This window comes from Pongo abelii, chromosome 22 (assembly GCF_028885655.2).
Source record: "Pongo abelii isolate AG06213 chromosome 22, NHGRI_mPonAbe1-v2.0_pri, whole genome shotgun sequence".
Taxonomy (NCBI): domain Eukaryota; kingdom Metazoa; phylum Chordata; class Mammalia; order Primates; family Hominidae; genus Pongo; species Pongo abelii.
In genome coordinates, this window is record NC_072007.2 from 39,156,686 (window position 1) to 39,183,144 (window position 26,459).

General features: G+C 37.0%; 1 protein-coding gene across 1 annotated transcript in view; it reads right to left on the reverse strand.

Annotated features, from left to right (window-relative positions):
* LTN1 (listerin E3 ubiquitin protein ligase 1) overlaps nt 1-26,459 on the reverse strand; it is a 64,525-nt gene that overhangs the window by 28,203 nt on the left and 9,863 nt on the right. The window contains exons 5-16 of the mRNA XM_002830588.5: nt 25,599-25,651; nt 24,408-24,588; nt 14,907-15,080; nt 14,178-14,368; nt 13,085-13,220; nt 9,997-10,806; nt 9,491-9,532; nt 4,164-4,353; nt 3,092-3,331; nt 2,015-2,168; nt 959-1,103; nt 389-575 (exon numbers count right to left, since the gene is read on the reverse strand). Of these exons, the coding sequence (XP_002830634.4) occupies nt 389-575; nt 959-1,103; nt 2,015-2,168; nt 3,092-3,331; nt 4,164-4,353; nt 9,491-9,532; nt 9,997-10,806; nt 13,085-13,220; nt 14,178-14,368; nt 14,907-15,080; nt 24,408-24,588; nt 25,599-25,651 (2,503 nt within the window). The remainder of the gene's footprint in view (nt 1-388; nt 576-958; nt 1,104-2,014; nt 2,169-3,091; nt 3,332-4,163; nt 4,354-9,490; nt 9,533-9,996; nt 10,807-13,084; nt 13,221-14,177; nt 14,369-14,906; nt 15,081-24,407; nt 24,589-25,598; nt 25,652-26,459) is intronic.

The window sequence follows — 26,459 nt, forward strand, 5'->3', positions numbered from 1 at the left end:
CCCATAAATATGTAAAATTATCAGGTATCAATTTTTTTTTTAATCAACAGAAAATTCTGAATCCTTGATAAAACACCAAAGCCTCACCCATTTTCTTTAGGGTATGTGCCACAGGATCTGTTTATATTGATGTCATGACAGCCTGAGTAGCTAACACCAAATTATGATCCACAGTTAACAAGATTATAGCAAGATTCCAATATATTTGTATCTAATTTGCAATTTCACATTCACCACTTAAGTAACTTCAAGGTTCTTATCATTAAAATAGGAAAAAGAAAGCTGAAGATTCTTGAATTAAAGATTTAAATTGCAGTATAATCAAGATTATTTCAAAATTATATTCATTCATGTATTATGTTATATGTAAATACTCATATATACTTACTTATTTTCTCAAGCTCATTATTTTCTAAGACTGTTTCCTTTCTCAGTGCAATTAAGATCATTTTGCTCAATAATGCTGAAGTACACAAATGGCTGGGAAGTGTCTTTATGTCCTGTTCCTTAAAATCTGTTTTGAAACATTCATAATTCAAACTCAATCTTCCCTCTAAAAGAGGTCTATGTAACCACTGTGAAAAGAATACGTTATATACAAAATTATTCATTATGTAAGCAATTGAGACTGAACAAAAATGAAGTTGTGAGACTATTTATTACCAAAACCACAGAAACCTAGAAGTTTGTTTTCTTTTACAGGAAATTATCAACATGTGTATTTCTTTAAGACTCCTTATGTACAGAACTAGGTCTTAAGTCTTTGTACCATGGCCACTGCCACTGTCAAATGGTGTCTTACAAAAACCAAACATCCAGTATATGAGCATACAAAGACATCAAAGCAAAGCAAAATATTCATTTTATTTATGTTTTTCTTCCCCAAAATAAAATTATTCAAGCTTGCATGAAATCCAAACTTCAGAATGAGATATGTACTCTTCAATTTCAAAAATACCTGCATAGGAAGAGACTGCCTCATCTTTTCCCATTCACTGTCGTTTGGCATTACACTTCCAATATAAACTCCCATAAGATAAGAATCTTCACTCTCTAGAAGTGTATTTAGTAAATCATCAACAGCAGACAAGAGGACTTGGAGACTAAAAATAATGCAGAGAACTTAACTGTTGTAGTTACGCTATGACTAGTTTGAATACCCCAATACATATTAAATACCCTATAATAGCTCACCTGAACAAAAAGAAATGATGAAAATAAAAAGAGGTAAGTGATGTTCCTGCACCGATGACACACCAACATAACACAGTCAAACTGGGGAGGTAATCCAATATTTATCATTTGAAATCTAGTGTTGCTTCCTATCTATCTCAGAATGTAGAGGACCTGATCTATTTCAGACCAGGTATTTCAGAAATATAGCTACCTTATGAAATGCAGCACTATTTTACCTAAACCCAATATCCTCTAAATGCATTCTCTCTTCTCCTTTATTACATGGATTTAGGTATGAGATGTAAAATATACTTGCAATTCAACATCTTAAAACACTGCCTACCTGTCCCCCAAAAATAAATAACCAGGAACAATCAGTATATGTGGTGACCATGAGAGGCTACAATGCACACCAGCCTATGACAAAGGATAGTATCACCATCACTTTACTGTCTATAAGTTATGAGTCCAGAAGGTATGTTATAGCAAATTATCCTTCCATTAACTGGCAGTTTAAATGGATGGTCATTGAAACAAAATGGTTTTGGAAAAATTTGTTTGGATCTTTTCATAAGAGTCCTATAGATTTGTTACCTAACAAGTCACTTTTCATTTCTGTTTTTTTTAAGAGATGGCATCTCACTATGTTGCTCAGGCTGGTCTTGAACTCCTGGAGGTCTCAACTGATCCTCCCACCTCAGCCTACTGAGTAGCTGGGATTATAGGGACGAGCCCTACAAGTCATTTTTCATAGGCATTCACACTGATCATGGAATCTAATTTAAGGACACTGTTCAAGTATAAAAGAGACACTGAAACCAAGCTCAAAAAAGGTTACCTGTTGATATCCAAAGATGAAGCCTGAACTTGGTTCTTCAGCCACAGAGCAGACAAATGTAGGAAGGTACTCTCTTTATATGAACTGTCAGTTTGATGAACCAATAAATTTACACCAGAGAGCCAAGTATTTTTCAGTTTACAGATAAGAAAATCTAAAATCAAGATGTCAACAGGAATTTGTAATCTCACTGAATTAACTCTAATCAGCACAAAATGTTTGAAACAACTCTACAGATCTGAGATTTTTTAAAATACCATTTAAAAAAGACAAATTTTAAATTGCCCTTCAAAATTCAATTGCCAAACAAAGCAAGTGCCATAAACATGCAATCATACAAGCTAGCGCGTATCATATAAATGTAAAGTGGTAAGATTTTTAAAGTTACATTTTTTATGCTTGAACTTATTTACAAGAGTTGTCCTTTTGGAGACATTTAAAAAAAAAAATTATTACACCTTTTCCAAATACAGAAGTTAGTATTTAAGAAAGGGTTCGTAGCCAATGATGGGCAGAAAAAAAAGAAAGAGAGAGAGAAAGAGGAAGGAAGAAGGAAAGAAAAAAAGAAAGGAAAGAATGAAGGGTCGGAGGAGGAGAGCTCTCTATAGATAGTATTTTTTTATGTTCCTTTCACAAATAAGTCTGAATTAGCATATAAGGCAAGAATATAGTCCTTAAAAAGATAATCTCAATTCTATTTTGATATACACCAAAGATTGAATGTTTTTACTATAATAAAGGGATATTTTTATCCCCTTTTTACAAATGAGGAAACTAAGACATCGAGAAATTAAGGAACATGCCAGAACTGCTGAATGGACTAAGATTCTACCTAACCAATTATGGCTCATTCCAAATTTCTCTGAATATCAAGTGAAGATCTTTAGAAATAACATCTACGTACATCTTTAACTTGCTTTCTCAGGCTGAAAGTGTTTACGACTGTAGCCCTTTACCCAAAATGCTTTAAACTTTCAAACACATTATGATTCAATTAATAAAGCCTGGGCACTTACACTCACTATGAAGGTCAGAGCCGGAGATTCCCAACAAAACATTTGAGCAGTAGGCTATTACCTGGCAAATGTGTTTTTTCTTTGCTCTGAGCACATAACTGAAAGAGAGTTAATAATAAATCTTCAGATGATGGCATTAGCAAGCATCCTTTCGCTGAGCTGAAATAGTTATAGGCCACATCACAGATAAAAGACACTGATGAGTCACTACTTTCAGCTTCTGATAATTTCTTTGTTTTGAATAAAGTTTCATGAAGTTTAACAATGATTCTTTCAACATATATGTCTCCAATCAAGTAATCTAGAGAAAAAAAGGTTCAAACAGACAAAAAATAAAAATATTAATGTGTATTTTTAAATATCTTACTTTGGATTAATAATTCTATGGGTCTTTCCTGGATTTTAAAATGGTGTTTATGTATTAGACAAAATTTTATCAACAAATCAACACATTCTCTCACACATAAAGGCCCTCAGGTAAAAAAAGGCAGTTTTAAATTAAGTAGAAAACAGAAATGGTCTACACAGTTAGGGTGAGCAAGTTTGCTACACTGAAAACCCTTTAAGCCATGAGTCAACTTTATATGAGTTAAAAAAAAAAAAAAGTTTAGGATATAGAACTAAAAATATTAAATATCTTCCAAGTCATGGTATGAAGATTAATAAACAATTAGGGTGCTTACAATATTAAGATATGTAAATGAGCTGGGCGCAGCGGCTCACGCCTGTAATCCCAGCACTTTGGGAGGCTGAGGCAGACAGATCACCTGAGGTGAGGAGTTCGAGACCAGCCTGGCCAACACAGCGAAACCCCGTCTCTACTAAAAATATAAAATTTAGCCAGGCATGGTGGCATGCACCTGTAGTCCCAACTACTTGGGAAGCTGAGGCACAAGAATCACTTGAACCCAGATGTTGTAAGCCAAGATCACACCACTGCACTCCAGCCTAGATGACAAAGGGAGACTCAGTCTCAAAAAAAAAAAAAAAAAGAAAAGAAAAGAAAAAAAAAATTTGAATGAATAAGTCCTGTTATTTTCAACCAATAACACATAAGCTGAGCCCCATGGAATCCCCCACAAAGGTGAAATGGATTATTCCCCATTAGAAAACAAAAGCCATATTTGTCCTACCATTTTTAACATGTTGGGATAATACCAAGCTTAGAAGAGTCCATCTTTCTGAGAAGTGAGATTCTGAAGATACCCTGGATTCCAAGTCCTCATTACAAAGACAATCTGCCAAGTTGACCAATTTCTCACCAAGGATATCGCCTTTGAGCCAAGGAGTTACTAAAGCATGTTTATCTGAACTAGAACACGCCTAAAACCATAAAATTAAAGCAAAGATTAACAGCAAGATCAAATACTCTCTGTCCAAAATATTACTTGTACCATATTACTATCTCTTCGTTATCATGGATCCAATTCTATCCCCCCTCCTCCTCCTCCTGAAGTTCTAGGAAGACTGGTATCCTCCCTGTTCCCCACTAAGCCTGGATGATGTTCATTTCCATGCTTTGCTATGCTACCTTCCCAGCCATAAATATTCCCCCACCCCCTTTTTTTTTTTTAACTTAAAATCCCATCCATTCTTTGAAAATCAGTACAAATCCCACCTACTTTATGGAGTCTCCCCATCCACTCCAGCCCACAATGATCACTGCTTTTCTCTGAATTTCTAAAGCACTTACTGGATTGTATAATTATTTAAATGTTTCATCTGTGTATATCTTGTCTTTCCAATGAGATTGTAAGTTCCTTGAGAGTAGAGACTGTCTTAAACTTCTTTGATACCTGCTATCAACACTGTAGATATGTTCAATGAATAATGAATAAACTTTGAAGATAGATTTATAAATGCTCTATAAATTTTTGTTCATTAATTTTGCTAAAATTAAAGAACAATTAATGTATAATAATGGTAAATTACTTCAATATGAACAATGGGATTTATTTCCCCAAATTCTCTGATATAGAGTTACTAGGGCCAGATATCTGACAGCAACTTATTTTCATGAGGTGGGGAAGCAAGAAAAAAAAAACTGTAAATCCACCCCAAAGCATGCTGATCCATGTTCCCAGAGCTTCTTTTGCTTTAAGGGCTGAGAAGTAAGGAATTTGCAACTTGGTTCATTTCAAAGCAATCTGGAAGAAAAAAAAAAATCCAAGTGCAGATTGGGAAGTGCTTGGAAAACTTTATCCTTTTATTTAAAAATTGTAGGTAACCAGAGCTTATATTTTAGTCCAAGCTTTATCACTAACTAGCCTATGACCTTGGACAAATCTTTTAATCAACGTGGGCCTATCTCCTAATTTGAAAGTTGGAAAGATTAACTTAGAAAAACTCTAAGGTCCTTTTCTGGTTCCAAAACTCAAATCTGTTTTTTAATTGATGGTTTTTTAAAAAGATGACTTTAAGACCAGCCTGACCAACCAACACAGTGAAACCTTGTCTCTACTAAAAATTCAAAAATTAGCTGGGCATGGTGGCAGGTGCCTATAATCCCAGCTACTCGGGAGGCTGAGGCAGCAGAATCACTTGAACCCGGGAGGCAGAAGTTGCAGTGAGCCGAGATGTTGCAATTGCACTCCAGCCTGCTGGGCAACACAGTGAGCCTCTGTCTCAAAAAAAAAAAAAAAAAAAAAAAAAAAAGATGATTTTAAGACTCTGCTCATAAAGTATTAAGGTTCCATAAAACAAGAAAAACTACTTTAGAGTTTAGATGGCTGTGATACCTGCTTTACCAGTGTAGTTTGCCAAGTAAAACCAATCTATTCTGCAGAATCCTGGTAAACAAAATAAACTTCTGAATAAAATGCCTCTCGAGTTAGCAAGATAAGAAATTCAACATAATGTACAGGCATACCTCATTTTATTGGGCTTAATATTTATTGCACTTTGGAAATGCTGCAATTTTAAAAATTGAAGATTTGTGGCAACTCTGCATTGAGCAAGTTTATTGGCACCATTTTACAACAATATATGCTCATTTTGTGTTTCTGTGTCACATTTTGGTAATTCTCACAATATTTCAAACTTTTTCATTATTATGTCTGTTATAGTGATCTGCAATCAGTGACTTTTGATGTTACGATTGTAATGTTTGGGGGTGCCACAAACCATTGCCATATAAGAGGGCAAACTTAGTCAACAAATATTGTGTGTGTGTTCTGACTGCCCCACTGACCGACCATTCCCTAATCTCTCTTCTCTGTCCTTAGGCCTCCCTATTCCCTTAGATACAACAATGCTGAAATTGGGCCAATTAATAACACTACAATGGCCTCTAAATGTTCAAGTGGAAGGAAGAGTCACACATCTCTCACTTTAAATCAAAAGCTGGAAATGATGAAGCTTAGCAAGGAAGGCATGTTGAAAGCCAAGAGAGGTGGAAAACTAGGCCTCTTGTGCCAAACAGCCAAGTTGTGAATGCAAAGGAAAAGTTATTGAAGGAAATTAAAAGTGCCACTCCTGTGAGCCCAAGAGTAATAGAAAGTGACACAGACTTACTGCTGATATGGACAAAGTTTTAGTGGTCCAGAAAGAAGATCAAACGAGCCACAACATTCCGTTAAGCCAAAACTCAATCCAGAGCAAGGCCCTAATTCTCTTTAATTCTATGAAGGCTGAGAGGTGAGGAAGCTGCACAAGAAAAGACTGATGCTAGCAAAGGGTGGTTCATGAGGTTTAAAAGAAGAAACCATCTCCACAATACAAAAGTACAAGGTGAAGCAGCAAGTGCTGATGTAGAAGCTGCAGCATGTTATACAGAAGATCTAGCTAAGATCAATAATGAAGGTGGCTACACTAAACAGATTTTCAGTGGAGGTAAAACAGTCACATATTAGAAGAAGATGCCATCTAAGACTCTCATAGGTAGCAAGAAGTCAATGCCTGGCTTCCAAGTTTCAAAGGACTGGCTGACTCTCGTTAGGGGCTAATATAGCTGGTAACTTTAAGTTGAAGCCAATGCTCATTTCTTATTTTAAAAATCCTAGGGTTCTTAACCTTATGCTAAATCTACTTTGCCTGTGCTCTATAAGCGGAATAACAAGGACTAAATTACAGCACGTTTATAGCGTGGTTTATTGAATATCTTAAGCCCACTGTTGGAAAAACGAAGGAAAAAAAGAAAAAAAATGCCTTTCTAAATATTACTACTCATTGACAATGCACCTGGGTAACCCAAGACCTCTGATGGAGATGTACAAGGAAATTAATGTTGTTTTCATGCCTGCTAACACAACATCCATTCTGCAGCCCATGAATCAGAGTAATTTTAACTTTCAAGTCTTAATATTTAAGAAATACATTTCATTAAGCTATAGCAGCCATAGACAGTGATTCCTCTGATGGATCTGGGCAAAATCCATTGAAAACCTTCTGGAAAAAACTCACCATTTTAGATGCCATTAAGACACTCATGAACCACGAGAAAAGGCTAAAATAGCAACATTAATAGGAGTTGAGAAGTTGATTCCAACCCTCATGGATGACTTTGAGAGGTTCAAGACTTTAGTGTAGGAAGTAACTGCAGATGTGGAGGAAAGAGGCAAAGAACTAGAATGAGACAGGAAGCCTCAAGATGTGACTGAAATGCTGCAATCTCATAATAAAATGTGGATGGATGAGGAGTTCCTTCTTACGGATAAGAAAGTGGTTTCTTGAGGTGGAATCTACTCCTGGCGAAATGCCATGAACATTGTTGACATGACCACAAAGGATTTAGAATATTACATAAACTTAGATGATACAGCAGTGGCAGGGTTTGAAATGATTGACTCCAATTTTGAAAGAAGTTCTTCTTTGGGTAAAATGCTATCAAACAGCATCATATGCTACAGAGAAATCTTTCATGAAAGGAAGAGTCAATCAATGCAGCAAACTGCACTGTTGCCCTTATTTTAAGAAATTGTCACAGCCACTCCAGCCTTCAGATACCACCACCCTGGTCAGTCAGCAGCCATGAACATCGAGGCAAGACTCTCCATCAGCAAAATGATTACAACTCGCTGAAGGCTCAGATGATCATTAGCACTGTTTAGCAATAAAGTAATTTTAAATTAAGATATGTACATTGGTTTTCAGATATGATGTTATTGCACACTTAATAGACTATAGTGTACACATAACTTTTATATGCACTGGCAATCCAAAATACTTGTGTAATTTGCTTTATTGCTGTGGTCTGGAACTGAACTTACGATGTCTCTGAGATATGCCAGTATGAACATATCTAATGAAAGAAGCTGCCTAGCTGTAAGGAGATGAGGAGGCTAGTGAGTCATGGAAGCGCAGGCAGCAAACACTGGCTAGGAACTTCCAATCACTGCTCAGGAAGAGGATTTTCTTCCACACAGATGTGAGTATTTGCACTTCACGGCAGGTACATTCCTAAGTTGGAAATGGATACATTAGTCTACTCTTATCAAATTATTTGCACCCCCTGCTCTGAATCAAGGCTTATCAAGGAGCTTTCTGATAATTTAGCTCTTCATGTAACTTGGCTACAGGGAGAGAAGGCACCAGGTAAACTAAGGCAAATAGTGTGCCTGATAAGTCATATTCCTCATTGAAAAATAATAAATATTCTGTATTTATTTTGTAAAAATAAAACTATGGGGAAAGTGGGGAGTTACTGTTTAATGGATACAGGGTTTCAGTTTTGCAAGATGAATTAAGTTATGGAAACTGCACAACGATGTAAATATACTTGATGCTACTGAACTGTACATTTAGAAATGGTTAAGATGGCAAATTTCATGCTATGTGTTTACTACAATTTAAAAAATAGAAAAAAACTTGCAAATTCAAGAGTTAGCTATGAAAACAGAAAAATAATTTGAAAATGCTTTAAAAAGGAGTAAGAATTTCAGGTAGCTAGTCATAACATCACTACAGTTGGAAAAGTGTTAGTTATAACGTTTACATCCTCATTAGGAAAGAATACTTAAGCCGTTTTGAAAATTTGTAAATTGTTTATGTTCTTTCATTTCTTTTCATTATTCTTACCACTAATTTTCTTAGTCAGTGGCAATCATACATAGTGTTCCAGAGTAGAGAAAACTTAATTTTCTCATGTGTTCTACCCAAAGCTAGAACCACCAATCCATTTCTGCAGTAGAAAAAGTAACTAGGATAAGAGCAGAAAGTTGTAGCTTTAATTAAAAGATAAAAAAATGTTTAAATCTGCCTTTGTTACCTTCTAGGAAAGAAACACTGGATTTTCCAGAGCCTGTTCATTTTTCCCTAATATTACTAACCAGAAAAATACTACTACAGGAAAGGAAAAGAACAAATATCTTCCCACATTATAGGAAGAAAGTTACAATAATGAGGAAGTTCTCTAACACAGAACCTGACTATCTGACCATATTTATTGTGTGAATAGGACTATGGTTATAATATTTCTATTCCCATAAATACAAAAAAAAAAGAAAAAAAATCCCTAAGATACCTTTTCAATAATCTTAAGAAGAGAATTCCATTTCAAGTCCACCTGAAAAAAAAAAAAGAGTTAGAAACAATCTGCTAGAACAACTTTTTGTTTGAGATGGGGTTTTGCTATGTTGCCCAGGCTAGTCTAGAACTCATGGGCTCAAGCCAATGTCTCACCTCAACCTCCTGAGTAGCTGGGACCACATGCATGCGCCAACATGCCCAGCTAAAACTTTTAAAAAGTAAATGAAGTACCCATGTAACCAATACAAAACTAAAATGTTCTTATTCAACTTTTTAAATGTATAGATTAAAAGAATTCACCTTTTAATTACAAGTATTTGTCACCCTGGTACTGCTGAACATCTACCCAGCAGCCCTAGATACTTCCCAAATCATGATCAAGAATATATTGCTTGTCCTAAAATTGACACTCACAGTGAAGAAACAACCAGACAACAATATGCAGGCTCATTCTACTCATCTATTATTAAAATAGTTTGAAAAGATATACAACAGGAATACCTTGGTTAGATCATCCAAGACTTTTTTTCTTTCCATATCATTGTCACAGCACTGGAGAGCACTGTACAAAATGTCCACTAGGAAACCAAAATCCTTCCTTTGATCTTCATTTAGCCAACCTATCAGTTTCTGGTATAAAAACTGCACCGCAGGATTTTTTTGTGCAAGCTTGGCTATTTCAAGAGGTTTGGCTTGGACAATACTCTGTTTTTCATCACCAAGTAGCATTTTAAATACTCGGCTTGAAGAAAAGGAGTCAAGCAGAGTAGAAAGAAACCTTAGATGTTGCTCTGACTTTCGTTCATTGACATAATTAATACTTATATCTGCGAGTTTACAGACTAAGTCTTCCAAAGGTTTTTTCCTTAGAGGAGACAAAAGGACTGCAGAATTATGAGTGAGAGAAGGTTCAGTTGTTAATTCCCAGCCTTCAATGTTCTCTCCTTTTGAAGATACACATTTTTCATTCTCTTTATTGCTTTCAAGTATCTCATCAGCAAATCTAACCTTACCATTTTTTTTTTTATTTGATTTCAATGAGCTCTTTGGCTTCTGAAGCACCTGTAATAGGTTAGATACACCCAAAACGGACTCAACATCTGCTTCTGGCTCATTGATTTTCGCGACACAGATATCTGACAGTCTTTCCCAGAAATGTATCAGTACGTTCTCCAAGTTGTGAGCTGTTTTTTCATCTTTTTCCATGTCTGCTTTGGCTTCCCAGGAACTTAGAGTTTCTGCTAAATGGTGAAATAGCTGCCCATGTTGCAACCCTGGGTCTTTGAGAACTGCATCAATAAAAGGGATCAACTGAAAGAAAAGGTAGAATATCATAAAATATATATTTGGTCTTCAACCCCCATCTCCTGGCACACAACTCTAAAATCCTTGGAATCTCCAAAGTGATATCATTTTGTAAGCTAATGGGCTGACTGATGGCTGGCAGCACCTATATAGCAGGATGGGGGCTGATCACCAGAAAGACCAAGTCAGGATTAAAGGGCTAGAACTTTCAATACCTCCCCAACCTCCAGGGATAGAAAGGCAGCTAAAGGTTAAGCTGATCACCAGTGGCAATTACTTAATCATTCATGCCTAGTAATGAAGCCTCCACAAAAATGCAAGAAAGACAGCATTCAGGGAGCTTTCAGATAGCTGAACATGTGGAGGTTCCTGGAGGGTAGCGCACCCAGGGAGGGCGTGGAAGTTCTTCACCCCTTCCCGTATCTCACCCTGTGCATTTCTTCATTTGTATCCTTTGTAATATAATTTATAATAAACTGGTAAATTGTTTCTCTGAGTTCTGTGAGCCAGTCTAGCAAATTAAGCAAACCCCAGGAGGGGGTCATGGGATCCCTGATTTAGATGTACAGCTGGTTGGTCCGAAGCCCAGGTAAAACAGCCTGGGGCTTGCGATTGGCATCAGAAGTGGGGAGCGGTCTTGTGGGACTGAGTCCTAAGCCAGTGAGATCTGAATTGAATTGGAGGACACATAGCTGGTATCTGCTGCAAAACTGACTGCTTGCTGGGTGGGGAGAAATCTCCACATATTTGGTCACAGAAGTCTTCTGTGTTGATTACTATGATGTGAGAGTAGAGGAAAAACTGTTTTTTCCACTCACAGAAGGTAAAAAATATAAAAGTTCAATTTTCAAGAGAAATAAAATTTAAACAAAGTATTTGTAAAACACTATAAAATTTCATATTTAATAACTGAAAAACATAAATTTTCCCCTAGAACTCTGAAAAAGTTAACCTAAAGATCCCTTTCATATCATACAAGAGCTTAATGATTTCACCTCAATTATTCCTTTTTCATGATAAAACTGACTGGGATTCTTGGTCATTAACAATCTAGTTTTCTTTGCATCTTCTGGATTTAAGTGTTTTGCTTTTCTGCCTTAACTACAGGCAAATCTAAGATATGAGATTATCAGTCAATATGAAAGATACCTAGGACTCACAGAGTGAGGAATCCTATTTCCTAAATTACAAAAATAAGGGTAGAGACATCCTAAGATCTGGGCTTCTATAATCTCACTAATTTCCTGCTGTAAAGAACCATATTCCATAACCTTCTCTCATCTCTGGTTCTAAAAGCCAAGCCAAACTTTCACAAAGCATAATTTGAGTATTTTAGAATTAACAAGATGATTGCTTCATGATTTATTTAAACTTACTACAAAAGACCATAAATAGCAACTTCAAAATTCTGCTTTGCATTACATCTTTTTTTTTTTTTTTTTTTCCTGAGATGGAGTTTCGCTCTTGTTGACCAGGCTGGAGTGCAACGGCACAATTTCAGCTCACTGCAACCTCCCTCTCCCAGGTTCAAGCAATTCTCCAGCCTCCTGAGTAGCTGGGATTACAGGCATGCACCACCACACCTGGCTAATTTTGTATTTTTAGTAGAGATGGGGTTTCTCCATGTTGGTCAGGCTGGTCTTGAACCCCCAACCTCAGGTGATCCACCCACCTCGGCCTCCCAAAGTGCTGGGATTACAGGCGTGAGCCACAACGCCCAACCTGCATTATATCTTTCTAAAACAGGGTTTTTACAGGCCGGGCGCGGTGGCTCACGCCTGTAATCCCAGCACTTTGTGAAGCCGAGGCGGGTAGATCACCTGAGGTCAGGAGTTCTCGACCAGCCTGGCCAACATGGTGAAACGCCGTCTCTACTAAAAATACAAAAATTAGCTGGGGGTGGTGGCGGGTGCCTGTAATCCCAGCTACTTGGGAGGCTGAGGAAGGAGAATAGCTTGAACCCGGGAGGCAGAGGTTGCAGTGAGCCGAGATCGCGTCATTATACTCCAGCCTGGGCAACAAAGAGCAAAACTTTGTCTCAAAAAAAAAAAGGGATTTTTGCATCCAGACATTGATTAGTCTCTTAGGTATCATACCATGCTAGCAACTGAGAGTACAGAATTTTTACTTATCTGGTCAGAAATACACATTACTCAATTAGTAAATTATAAAAATAAAATGTTTACAAGGAAGGCTTATTACTGAAAATGGCAATAAGACACAATGAGCTTGATCCTATATAATCAGTATGCAAAGACACTGACGACTTTTACATTATAGATACCTGATCATTGACGAGCATCTGTTCAATCTCTTCCTCACCTAAGTTTTGCTGCATTATAAAACGTAAGCATTCAAAAAAAGCAGATATTACTGCCGAGGACTCTGAAGAGCTGGTTTTAGTTCTCTCTGTTGACAGCCTAAGAAATAATTAATAACTGGATTACTCTTTCATGAAGAAGAAATAAGAACTCAGAATTATCAAAATAAAGACCTCAAAAAGGCATCATGACAGAAGAAACATTTTTAAAGCAGTTTCTTAAACTACAAATTAAATACCAACAAAAATACATATAGCCCAATGAGAATATGAACTTAAAAAATTTGAAGAAGTTTTTCAAAAAATGTATCAGTATAAAAATAAGAGAATATTTCCTTTTTCTTCTTCTTCTTCTTTTTTTTTTTTTTTTTCAGAAATAGGGTCTTATTATCTTGACCAGGCTGGTCTTGAACTCCTGGCCTCAAGCAATCCTCCCACTTTGGCCTGTGCTAGGATTACAGCTGTGAAGCACCACGCCTAGCCGAGATATTAATTTTCTAGTCATGGACCAATCCACCTGCAAATTCGAGATAACTTATTAACCAAATAAAGATAATGGTGTAGTAAAAAAAATTTGTAATCATTAATAAAATGATGTATCTTCTAAGTTCAACAAATGTACTGAAACAGTTTTTTTAAGTGTGAATTTAAACATCTATAGTAGTTAAAATTGTGGATGTTTTCCAAATTTCACTGGCTAATTTTCTGCATTTAGACATTTGTATTTATCAACATAAAAAATAAAAAATGGCTACATGTGTCTGTGGTGCAATTGGTTAGCGCATTCTGCTGTTAAAAAAATGGCTAATTTGAAAAATAGCCTAGTTGACCTATTTCCAACTAGGAGCTTTACCTTATTTATCTAACTTCCTGCTGTGTGCTACCACTAAAGTCTTGAATGTACTCAAGAAAAAAATACCAATTGTAATTCTCTGAAAACTTTAAAAGTATTTAATGAATAGTAAAACAACTTGGAGAAATTTAAGTAAGAAAGAAAATGAGTACAAAAACAAGAAAACCTGTTTTGTTTTAAAAATCGAAAATTTCAATTACTTACCCAGCAACTAGAGACGTGAGGAAATTTTTGAAGAAATCCAACTTTGGATTTGTGATGGACTGAGGGAGCTTGCTGATGAATGGCAGAAGGTAAGGATATATGACAGTAGCTAGACCCCGACCACCTTCACGAATCACAGTTGAGAGCTTGGGAAACACACTCTTTTTTGCATTTACATGAAGCCAACAGTCCTAACCAAACAAAAGATTATAGTAGTAATTAGTGATCATAAACATACTTTTCTCAATTAAAAGAGAAAACATATAGGCTCTCAAAAAGAAAAACCAAGTATTTTACCTAAAAAAAGCTAAAATCTTTCACCACCATTAAAAACTAAAACTGAAATTATAAATGTATTACATATAATGATCATATATTCGACATGCTTACAAGACAGTATTGATTAGAAATAATTAGAAATAATTATTTAACTTCTATTTCTATAAAAGCTGCTTTCTAAAAGGGACAATTATATTTCAATCTTAATTATATTTCATCTTAAATATAAAATTCAGATATGATGACTGCACTAGGCCACATAAGGTTTAAAGAATAATTAATACTGGCACAACAAAATAAAATAAAAACTCTATGCCATTTTAGTCACTTTCAGATTCATGCCAAGTTTAGATTATTTTATTTCCAAGAAAGCATTTTCCCAGTAAGTTTTGGATATTCTTATCTCATAGGTTCATTCCTCAGTGTACTAAATGTGCCTCTCTTACATACCTCAATAGTTGTAAGTGTATAGAGTACAGCTTCCCAGAGAGCTGGGCAGACAATTGGGTCACTGTCATCAATGCTAAGTAGAACTGATGGGCTCACTTTGGATGCTTCCTCTTTCATCAACTGTGGAATGCGCTGGCACAATGCAGAAACTAACTCAAAATAAGCTGAGCGAATCTAAAAGAATGCAAAGCTGAATTAAATTAAAACCTAGTAAAACTTGATAAGATTTTTAATTTATGGTAATAGTAGATTATTCACACTAACCCTCCCACTAAGAAAACTAAAATAGCTAGAAAAAATACTTTTTAAAATCTTAAAGAGTATGAAATGGCTGAAAAGGCATAAGGAATTACCAAGGCAAAAGTGAAGGCTGAAAGAATTAATTCAACTTTCTCTTTCTTTGACTGAAGCAAACACAAATCCTCTTTAGTAGCAGAAGCCTTCATTTGGGGCCTCCATTATAGCCAAACAAACAGAAAATATGACACCATGAGCAATAATCAGGAGAAATAAAAGATCTGAGACTTTAAATCTTAGAATGATCAGTCACAAATTCTATAATACAATGCTTATTATATTTAAAGGAACAAAAGTTTTAAAAAACTTGTAGGAAAAAGGATCCTGGAAAAAGCAGAGCAGATCTGAAGAATATCAAGCACAATTACTAAACTAAAAATAATTAAAATTTAAAGCTCAACTCATAGTTTAAGAACAGTGCAATGGTCTGAATGTCTCCCTCCAAAATTAATATGTTGAAACTTAATCACCACTGTGATAGTATTAAGAATCGAGGACTCTAGGAGATGATTAGGTCTTGAGAGCACTACCCTCATGAATAGGATCAGAGGGCCCTTACAAAAGGGTATGAGAGACCACATTTACTCCTTCTGCCATGTGAGGACACAGCAAAAAAGAGCCACCTTTGAAACAGAGAAAGCAACCCTCACCAGACACTGAATCTGCTGGCACCTTGATCTTGAAATTTCCAGCCTATAGAACCGTGAGAAATAAATTTTTATTATTTACAAATTACTCCATCTAAGGTACAGTTTATCCCTTGGTACCTGCAGGGGATTGGATCAAGGACATCCCACCCTCCCACTCCCACACATATACCAAATTCTCAGGAATTACATAAAATGTCCCTGACATAAAATGGCATAATACAGTCGGCCCTCCATATCCACGGGTTCCTCATCTACAGTTGATTGAATCCACATATGCAGAATCTGCAAATATGGAAGGCTGATGGCATTTTGTTAAAGTAGCCTGAATGGACTAAGACAGCTGGAGGTTAGATACAAATAAGAGAGAATCAGTGAACTAGAAGACCGAGCAAAAGAAATTATCCGCAAAGCATCATGGAGAGACAAAAAGATGAAAAACAACAAAGAAAACGTAACAGACATAGAGGATACAGTGAGGTTTAATATCTATTTAATCAGAATCCCAAAACAAGAGAAGAATGAGGAAGGAAATACCTAGAGATAATAGCCGAGAATTTTACAGAGCCAATGAAATACACCAAGTCAAAGATTCAAAAAGCCCAACAAATCCCAAGCAGGATACATAAAGGAAATCCACACAAAGACACATTATGCAACTGGGAAAACACAAGGAGAAGATCTTAAAAGTAGCCCAAGGAGAAAGATAAACTATCTTCAAAAGAAGGACAGTAAGACTGATAGTTAATTTTGACAGCAATAATTTAATCAGAAGACATGGAATAGTATCTTCAACACAAAAATAACTACCAACATACAATCCGATACTCAGCAAATATCTCTTTCAAGAATGAGGATGAAGGCTGGGCACGGTGGCTCACATCTGTAATCCCAGAATTTTGGGAGGCTGAGGCGGGCAGATCACTTAAGGCCAGGAGTTCAAGACCGGGCTGGCCAACATAGCAAAACCCCATCTCTACTAAAAATACAAAAATTAGCCAGGCATGGTGGCACATGCTTGTAATCCCAGGATTTGGGCGGCTGAGGCACAAAAATCACTTGAATCTGGAAGGCAGAGGTTGCAATGAGCCCAGATTGCACCACTGCACTCCAGCCTGGGTGACAAAGCAAGACTCTGTCTCAAAAAAAAAGAATGAGGGCAAATATATAGGCAAATCTAAACAAAGATTGAGAGTATAATATTTTGTGAGATTTAAAAATACATACATATCTAACCCCACAAAATATTTTATGTATATTTTATATAAAATATTACCAAATCAAAGTTAGCAAAGTATTTTAAAAGACATGACATTTATAAAGACAGCAAACTTCTAGCTATACTGAGAAACTTTGATCATAAAACATCAGAAAAATCAAGAAAATTCTGCTTTGCTTAGAAATCAAGCATTCATTCATGAAAGAAACAAAAACCATAAGGACTGAGCAGATTGTAAAACATTATTCTAGAACGCAAAAGACCTAAGATAACCAAAAGAATTTCGAAAAAGAACAAAGTTGGAAGTTTTCAACACAATATAAAACATTCATAATCAAGCGCATGGTATTGGGTGTAAGGATAGACATACAGATCAATGGACAGAACAGAGTCTAAAATTAAAGTTGTACATATACAGTCAAGTGAATTGTGACAAAGATGCCAGAGTAAGGATGGGATAGTCTTTTAGCAACTGAATACTACATAACCAAAAAATTAATTTTGACTCTCATCTTCAGTTTATATGCAAAAAAACCCTCTAAATCCACTACATGGAGCTAACCTATAAAACTTCTAAAATAAAATATAGAAAATCTTTGCAAACTTAGGCAAAGATTTGTTAGATAAGACATCAATCTATTAACTGGCCATTCAAATAATAAAAATAAAAAATAAGACATCAAAAGCACAACCATAAAAGAAAAATGATCAATTAAGCTTCATCAAAATTAAAACATCTACTCTTCAAAAACACTAATGAAATTAAAAGGCAAGCCACATACTGGAAGAAATCATTCATCATACTTTTATCTGACACATATTTCTACTCAGGATAAATACAGCACACTTGCAACTCAAAAATAACCAAACTGCAATTTTAAAATGGACCAAAAAGTATGGATGAGTGAGAGCCCAATATATCAATCCTCCTAAAAGGAGGCTCTGTGGGTAAAACCCACACAAAAAACAACTACCTGAGGACACTGGAGACTGAAATACAGATGCATTTTAGAAGAGAATCATACTGGGAGTAAGTGATCCATGTAGATTGAGATCCCAATTTTTGCAGCTTTGCCCAAACGTGGCTGTGCTCGCCATCACAAAGGCAGAGGACCAGCTACAACTTCAGTAGAAAGACTGACATCTTTCTGGCCAGAGGAACTAGAAGAACCAGGAAAGAAGGCCAGGATAATGCGGGATGATGCAGGAGAGTGATAGGGGACTCTAGAAAGGAGACGGCCACAGAAAGGAACCCCTATATTCTGTATTTTAACAGCCTAAATCTACAGCTTATCTCTGAACCATGCATGTGCACTCCACCACGCCCAGCTAATTTTTAAATTTTTTTTAGAGATATGAGTCTAACTATGTTGCGCAGGCTGGTCTTGAACCCCTGGCCTCAAGTAAACTAGAAGCAGCTTAAAGCTAAAACAAGAAATGAACTGAGAGCTAAGCCATTTCCCACCACAGGCATAATGGTTTGGTATGGGTCTAATCAAGTTAACTGCCTGCTAACAAAAAAAAAATACCATTTGGATGAATATAAAATAATCCAGTCTCCAAAACATAACATTCACAATGTCCAGTATACAATCTTAAATTACTCAACATACCAAGAGCCACAAAAATGTGGTCTCATCATAAGGGATAAGACAGTTAACTGATGTCAACCCCAAGATGACCCAGATGTTATCAGACATGCATTTTAAAAAGCTATTAAAACTATACTCAATAAGGTAAAGGAAAATACAATGAGGATGAATGGGGAAAAAATAGACAATTTCATCTAAGAAACAGAAAATATAAAAAACCAAGTGGAAGTTCTAGGAATAAAAAATATATGAAATAAAAAATAAGCAAAAGATTACAAGAGACACCTCCAAAAAGAAGATATACAAATGGCCCATAAACATATTAAAAGATATTCAACATCATTAGTCATCAGGGAAGTGCAAATTAAAACCACAATGAGAAACCTCTATTCCAGAGGCCAGTAAACATTTTCCATAAAGAAATATAGAGTAAATATATTAGGGTTTGCAGGCCATGTCGTCTCTGTTGCAACTACTTAGCTCTGCTTTGTAGAAGTAAAGTAGTCATGGATAATACATAAAACTATTTACAAAAATAGATGTTTCCCTCGTGTCCATGCGGATGAAAAAAACAAAAACAGATATGCCAGATTTGACACACGCGCTATTGCAATCCCTGATCTCACACCCAGAAGAATGACCTAAATTAAAATGGCTGACAATATGAAACATGAGGATATGGAGCAAAAATCTCACACATTGCTGGTAGGAGTACTACAACTTTAGAAAACATCTTGGTAGCTTCCTATAAATGTGTACTGGTTTACCATATGACATATCAATTCCTCTCCTCACTCAAGAAAGATAAAAACATATGTTCACACGAAAACTATATGAAACTAAACAATAAAATGGACTGCTGATATATGCAACAACATGAATGAATCTTAAAACATTACACTAAGCAAAAGAAGCTAGATAGAGAGTAATGTCTAGTTCCATTTATATGAAAGCATAGAAAAGACGAACCTAATCTGTAGCGATGGGAGGCAAATCAATGACTGCCTGGGATAAAGGCAGAGGATGACTTGGAAGGACAAAAGGAACGCATTTTGGGTAAAAAAGTTATATTTCTTTATTGTAGTGGTTATATGGGTATATATACATGTAGACAGGTGTATACATCTGTCAAAACTTAAACTGTAAAAATGGCTGCATTTTATAGGACTGTGTGCAAATTATACTTCAATAAAGTTGATTTTTTTAGAATTGTTGTAGGATATTTTAAAGTACCCAAATAAATTGAGAGAGGCCGGGCATGGTGGCTCACCCCTGTATTCCCAGCACTTTGGGAGGCCAAGCCTGGTGGATCATTTGAGGTCAGGAGTTCAAGACCAGCTTGGCCAACACAGTGAGACCCTGTCTCTATTAAAAATACAAAAATTAGCTGGGCATGGTGGCACACACTTGTAATTCCAGCTACTTCGGAGGCTGAGGCAGGAGAATCACTTGAACCCAAGAGGCAGAGGTTGCAGTGAGCCAAGATCACACCATGGCACTCCAGCGTGGGCAACAAAGTGAGACTCTGTCTCAAAAAAAAAAAAAAACACAAAAACAAAATTGAAAGAGATGAGAAGTTCATGGATACGAAGACTCAACAACATAAAGAAAGCAAGTTTCTCCATATTGGTCTATAAATTGAGTATAACCCCAATTAAAATTCTAGTTAGACTTTTTTGAGAAATTCAATAAATGTACTGGAATTTGTTTTCTTGAGGCAGGATCTCACTCTGTTTGCCTAGGCTGGAGTGCAGTGGCAGTGCAATCAAAGCTCACTGCAGCCTCAATCTCCCAGACCCAAGTGACCCTCCCACCACAACTTCCCAAGTACTTAGGACTACTAGCACTCCCCACTGTGTCCAGCTAATTTTTTTACATTTTTTAGATGGGGTCTAACTATGTCACGCAGGCTGGTCTCAAACTCCTGGCCTCAAGTCATCCTCCCACCTTGGCCTCCCAAAGGTCTGGAATTACAGGCATGAGCCACCACGCTCAGCCCAAATTTACTGAAATTTTTATGAAAGAATAAAGTTCTGGCCAGGCGCAGTGGTTCATGCATGTAATCCCAGCACTTTGGGAGGCCGAGGCAGGTGGATCACCTGAGGTCAGGAGGTCGAGACCAGTCTGGCCAACACGCCAAAACCCTGTCTCTACTAAAAATACAAAAATTAGCTGGGCGTGGTGGCAGGCACCTGTAATCCCAGCTACTCGAGAGGCTGAGGCAGGAGAATCACTTGAACCCAGGAGGTGGAGGTTGCAGTGAGCTGAGATCGTGCTGCTGCATTCCAGCCTGGGCAACAGAGTGAGACTCCATCTCAAAAAAAAAAAATAAAATAAAAATACAACCCAAAAAATGTGACTAACCTGAGCAGGTATTAGGACATATCATAAGGCCAGGCACAGTGGCTCATGCCTGTAATCCCAAATGGGAGGTTGAGGCGGGCAGATCACCTGAGGTCAGGAGTTCGAGACCAGCCTGCCCAACATGGTGAAACTCTGTTTCTAGTAAAAATACATAAATTATCTGGGCATGGTGACAGGCGCCTCTAATCCCAGCTACGCGGGAGGCTGAGGCAGGAGAACAGCTTGAACCTGGGAGGCGGAGGTTGCAGTGAGTTGAGATTGTGCCACTATATTCCAGTCCGAGTGACCAAGTGAAATTCTGTCTCAAGAAAACAGCCTGGCCAACATGACAAAACCCCGTCTCTACTAAAAAATACAAAAATTAGCCAGGTGTGGTGGCGGGCACCTGTAATGCCAGCTACTCGGGAGGCTGAGGCAGGAGAATTGCTTGAACCTGGGAGGTAGAGGTTGCAGTGAGCTGAGATCGTGCCACTGCACTTCAGCCTAGGTGACAGAGTAAGACTCTGTCTCAAAAAAAAAAAAGACATATCATAATGTCATACTGACAGTGGCACTGGTATAACAAGAAACAGAGACCAATGCATCAGAACATAATTTAGGGCAAATTTCTGAATGTATGATTTTTTTTTTTTAAAATAGGTTCCTGCTCTTCCCCCAGGCTGGAGTGCAGTGGCACAATCATGGCTCGCTGCAGCCTTGACTTCCTGGGATCAAGCGATCCTCCTACCTCAGTCTCCAAGTAGCTGGGACAATAGGGGTGTGCCACCACACCCAACTAATTTTTTAATTATTTTTTTGTAGAGACAGGGTCTTGCCATGTTGTCCAGGCTGGTTTGGAACTCATGGGCTCAAGTGACCCACCTGCCTTGGCCTCCCAAAGTTCTGGGATTACTGGCATAAGCCACTGTGCCCAGCAATATATAAGAACTTAATGTCTTGTAATGGCATGACCACAGATCAACAGGGAAAAAAAATAAACAGTTTACTAGGTAATGTTAGGAAAACTGACTCACCATATATGAAGAAAAATGTAACCAGATCTATACTTAACACCAAATGAAAAGGTAGATTATTGATGAAGTAAAGATTTTATATGAAAGTTAAAATTGCATATAAAGCCTACAACTACAAAGCTAAAAAATTCAAAATATAAGAATATCTTTATGACTTAAAGGTGGGAATAGCCTTCATAAGGCAAAAATCAGTGACTTTGAGCACATGAAAATTAAGATTTCTTTCTGACATAAGACACATGGGAGAGGTGACAGAATGGGAGCTTTTTTGCATTGCCTAAAAATGACAAAAGATAATCTGTCATGAGATTAGAATTTTTTAAAAAGACAAAAAGACTAATATTTAAATTATAAAAGGGACTCCTGCATAAAAAGAAAAAGAGAACTCCAAAAAAGGAAAAATGAACAAGAAACACAAAAACAAAAACGCTAAAAATTCTTGAAGAGATGCAAAATCACCAATAAGGAAAGTAATTCCAATTAAAGAGAGATATCACCTGAATTCCTATTAGGCTGATGAAAAACTAAGTAGCTGAATGTTGCCTACTGAAGGCTAGAATATAAGATTATGTGGTAGCAGCTGAATGCTGCCTAGTGATGGCTAGAATATAAGGTTATGCAGTATAGGAGTCATCATGTATTGATGGTTGAGTCTAGAGTAATGCAGCCATTCAGGAGAGCAATCTGGCACTATTTTAGGAAATTAGGTATGCACACACTTCACTGACTCAGCAATTCAGATAATTTCTTAAGATCCAAGGACACATGAATGAAGATGTTCATTGCTGCATTACTTGTGAAGGCAAGGAGTTGGAGGCAATCAGGATCTATCACTGGAGGAATGGGCAGGTTAAATGAATAGGTACATGCAAACTTCTGAATACTACAAGGCAGGTAGAAGTCATGGGTCAGATGTACATACAGGAACATGAGGGATCTTTTTTGAAAAAGCAATAAAGAAAAAGTAATAAATGGAATAAAATATAACAGTATCATTTATGTGAATTAAAAACTCAAGCACATACAAAAGCACATTTTTCAAAAATACAGTCAATCCTCACAAATCCCATGTTTGCCAGTTCACCTACTTGCTAAAATTTATTTGTAACCCCAAAAACAAAACTTGCAGTGTCTTAGGCCGGGTGCGGTGGCTCACACCTGTAATCCCAGCACTTTGGGAGGCCGAGGTGGGTGGATCATCTGAGGTCAGGAGTTTGAGACCAGCCTGGCCAACATGGTGAAACCCTGTCTCTACTAAAAATATTAAAAAATTAGCCAGGCATGGTGGCGGGCACCTGTAATCCCAGCTACTTGGAAGGCTGAGGCAGAAGAATCACTCAAACCCAGGAAGCTGAGGTTGCAATGAGCCTAGATCGCGCCATTGCACTCCAGCCTGGGTGACAAGAGCGAAACTCCATCTGGAAAAATAAACAAAAAACTTGCAGTGTCTTGCAGTCATTTGTGGACATGCATAGAATGGCAAAATATCTGAGTCACCCACGTGCACATTCCCAGCTGAGGTTGAACAAGACAACATTCCCTTATTTCAGCTCTCATACTGTAAACAAGTGTCCTTTTCACAGTATTTTTTCAAATTTTTGTGCTTTTGATTGGTGATTTCATGTTTTAAATGGCCTCCAAGCAGCAGCACTGAAGTGCTGTCTATTGTGTCTAAGCACAAGAACGCTATGATGTGCCTTACAAAGAAAATATGAGTTAGATAGGCTTTATTCAGGCATGAGTTTTAGTGCTGTTGGCCGTGAGTTCAATGCTAATGAATCAACAATAGCTATGAAAAAAGGTGTCTTTAAACAGAAACACACATAAAACAAGGTTATGTACTGGTCATGTCAGTTATCAACTGACAAAAATGCTGTGAATAGAAGCTCACAAGAACCTAACCCTGTATTTCCCGTAAGGGCAATGCCTCAGCATTCACTAAGTCAGTATTCATGATGAGTTTATAGAAAGTAGCTACTAAGAATGATGATAATCAACTGCACAAACAAAAGCACATATATTAAACATAGCAGACCAGTCAGCCAGTGAAAGTAGAGAATGGAGAGATAGACAAAAGGGAAAAAATAAATTAATTAAATGAAAAGAGACTTGCACACACCAATTTTAAGGTGCTATGAACAAAGGAGTATGGTAATTCATACTGATAATTCTAAATCTGAGGCCCAAACTAAATAAAAAAGTAAAAACAGAGTAACATTCTAGTAAGAGAGGTAATTCAGTAAATGAATAGCCTACCACTGAGATGTGCTTGCAGAGTTCTAAGTATAAACAATACACATAAAACATAAACTAAGAAGATGGGGGTAAGGAATCAGAGAAATGTCTTAAGATAAAAAAGATTAATATACCTGAGGTACACTGTGTTTTCCATACTTCCAAAACTTATTCTGTGATAAAAGAGACTTAAATTTCTCCTCCAGAGAATAAAGCTCATTATCAGGTAAAAGGCAAAGCAATTTCTTTAATGCCAATAAGGAACAAGTTACAACCCGGTAGAATTTAGCTTCTCTTTCTTCCTCTGGAACAGTTCTTGATATAAAACAAAATAAATATATTAAAAAATTTAGAATTAGCCCAACTATATATCTGGTGGTTCTATTTAAAACGTTTTATCATTAAATATCTACCAAAGTTGCTTTATTTCTATCTTCTATTTCCCCTGTGCCAACGCCCCTCAAAATGTAAACATACAAAGAAATTTAATCACATACTTTACTACTAATGCAAGGTGAAAGTAGATGAAAAGCCAAGGCTTGCAATAAGTGAGAAAGTATACCGCTCTCAGTAGCATGTACAAGGGTGATCCCAGGGAATGGATATCAAGCCATCTAAGACTATTTTCCCTCAAGGACTCTTAAAATTTTAATTAGAATATAGAAGTAAACAAAATACTTTACTACTCTTTCAACAGAACTATTTATATTCTTCAACTATGTTCAACCAGACCTTAAACTACTTCCTCCTACAACTGTCAAAAAGTAAAGCAGGAAACATATAAAAACATCTCTTTCTAATACAACCAAATGCGTAGCTCCCAGGTAATTCAAGTTAAATAGCAGGACAACTTGCAAGTAAAAGCACTTAATACGGCATCTCACATATAGCATTATGTTATTTTCATCTCTACATATATTATTCCTTCTTTTTAAAAATGTCACACTGGGCCAGGCCCAGTGGCTCATGCTTGGAATGCCAACACTTTGGGAGGCTGAGGCGGGTGGATAACCTGAGGTCACGAGTTCGAGACTAGCCTGACCAACATGGTGAAACCCCGTCTCTATAAAAAATACAAAAAAATTAGCCAAGTGTAGTGGTGCATGCCTGTAATCCCAGCTACTTGAGAGGCTTAGGCATGAGAATCACTTGAACCCAGAAGCTGGAGGTTGCAGTGAGCTGAGACTGCGCCACTGCAATCCAGCCTGGGTGACAGAGTGAGACTCTGTCTCAAAAAAAAAACAAAACGTCACATTGAAATCATCTGATTACTTATGAGTGAAACAAATCCTTAACATGAGTTACAATGAAACAATACAACTTACTGTGGGTCACTGAGTGTATCAGGTGTTTCTTTTATAAGATGATCCTGCAGCACCTACAAAGGGGGGAAAATACCAAAGCCTTTGGTTTTACTGAACTGTCAATGGTGAACAGACAGAGCCTAGTTAAATAAAATCCATTTTTTAAAATCCCCATAAACCTCATCTTACCTAAGAGCAGAATCAAGTAGCAAAACTGAAAGGTTTGAATTTTACCAATTTTCCTTTTCCTATCAATTCCCAAGGTTAGCTGCTTTAGATACTTCTTCCCCACGCACCTATAAATACTCCTGACCACTTGTTCCTCCATTTCTCTTGCACACAGCAATGAAGTGAATGTGAATCTGGGAGAGAAATTAGGCTCTGCTTTCCTCTCCCCTCTTTCTGTAAGCCTGCTTGCCCACAAAGAACACCATACATTGTGCTCTGCTCCATCACAGAGGAAGGTATGAGGTTTTCAAATATGGGGAAGTCTGTTTCCTCCTGGGGTGCAGTGCAAGGGAGTCCACTGTTCCAGTAACTGCTTTATCAGAAATAAAAATAACTAACACTTATTGAGCTTTTGCATGTGCCAGGTATTGCTTTGAGCACATTTTAGGCATTAACTAAATTAATCCTCAAAACTCCATGAAGTACAAGTTAATTCCTGCTTTATAGATACGAAATGAAGGCACAGAAACTTGCCCAAGGTCACATACCTAGTTGCTAGCTGATGGCAGAGTGGGTCTAGAACCAATGGTGTGACCCAGAGCCCATGTCTTATAGACAGTATGATATACTATCATAATGGTGACATTTTGATTTTCATTTGCCTAACTCCTCTCTAATACATGGGTTTGGAACTAGAGACAGTTCAATGCCAAT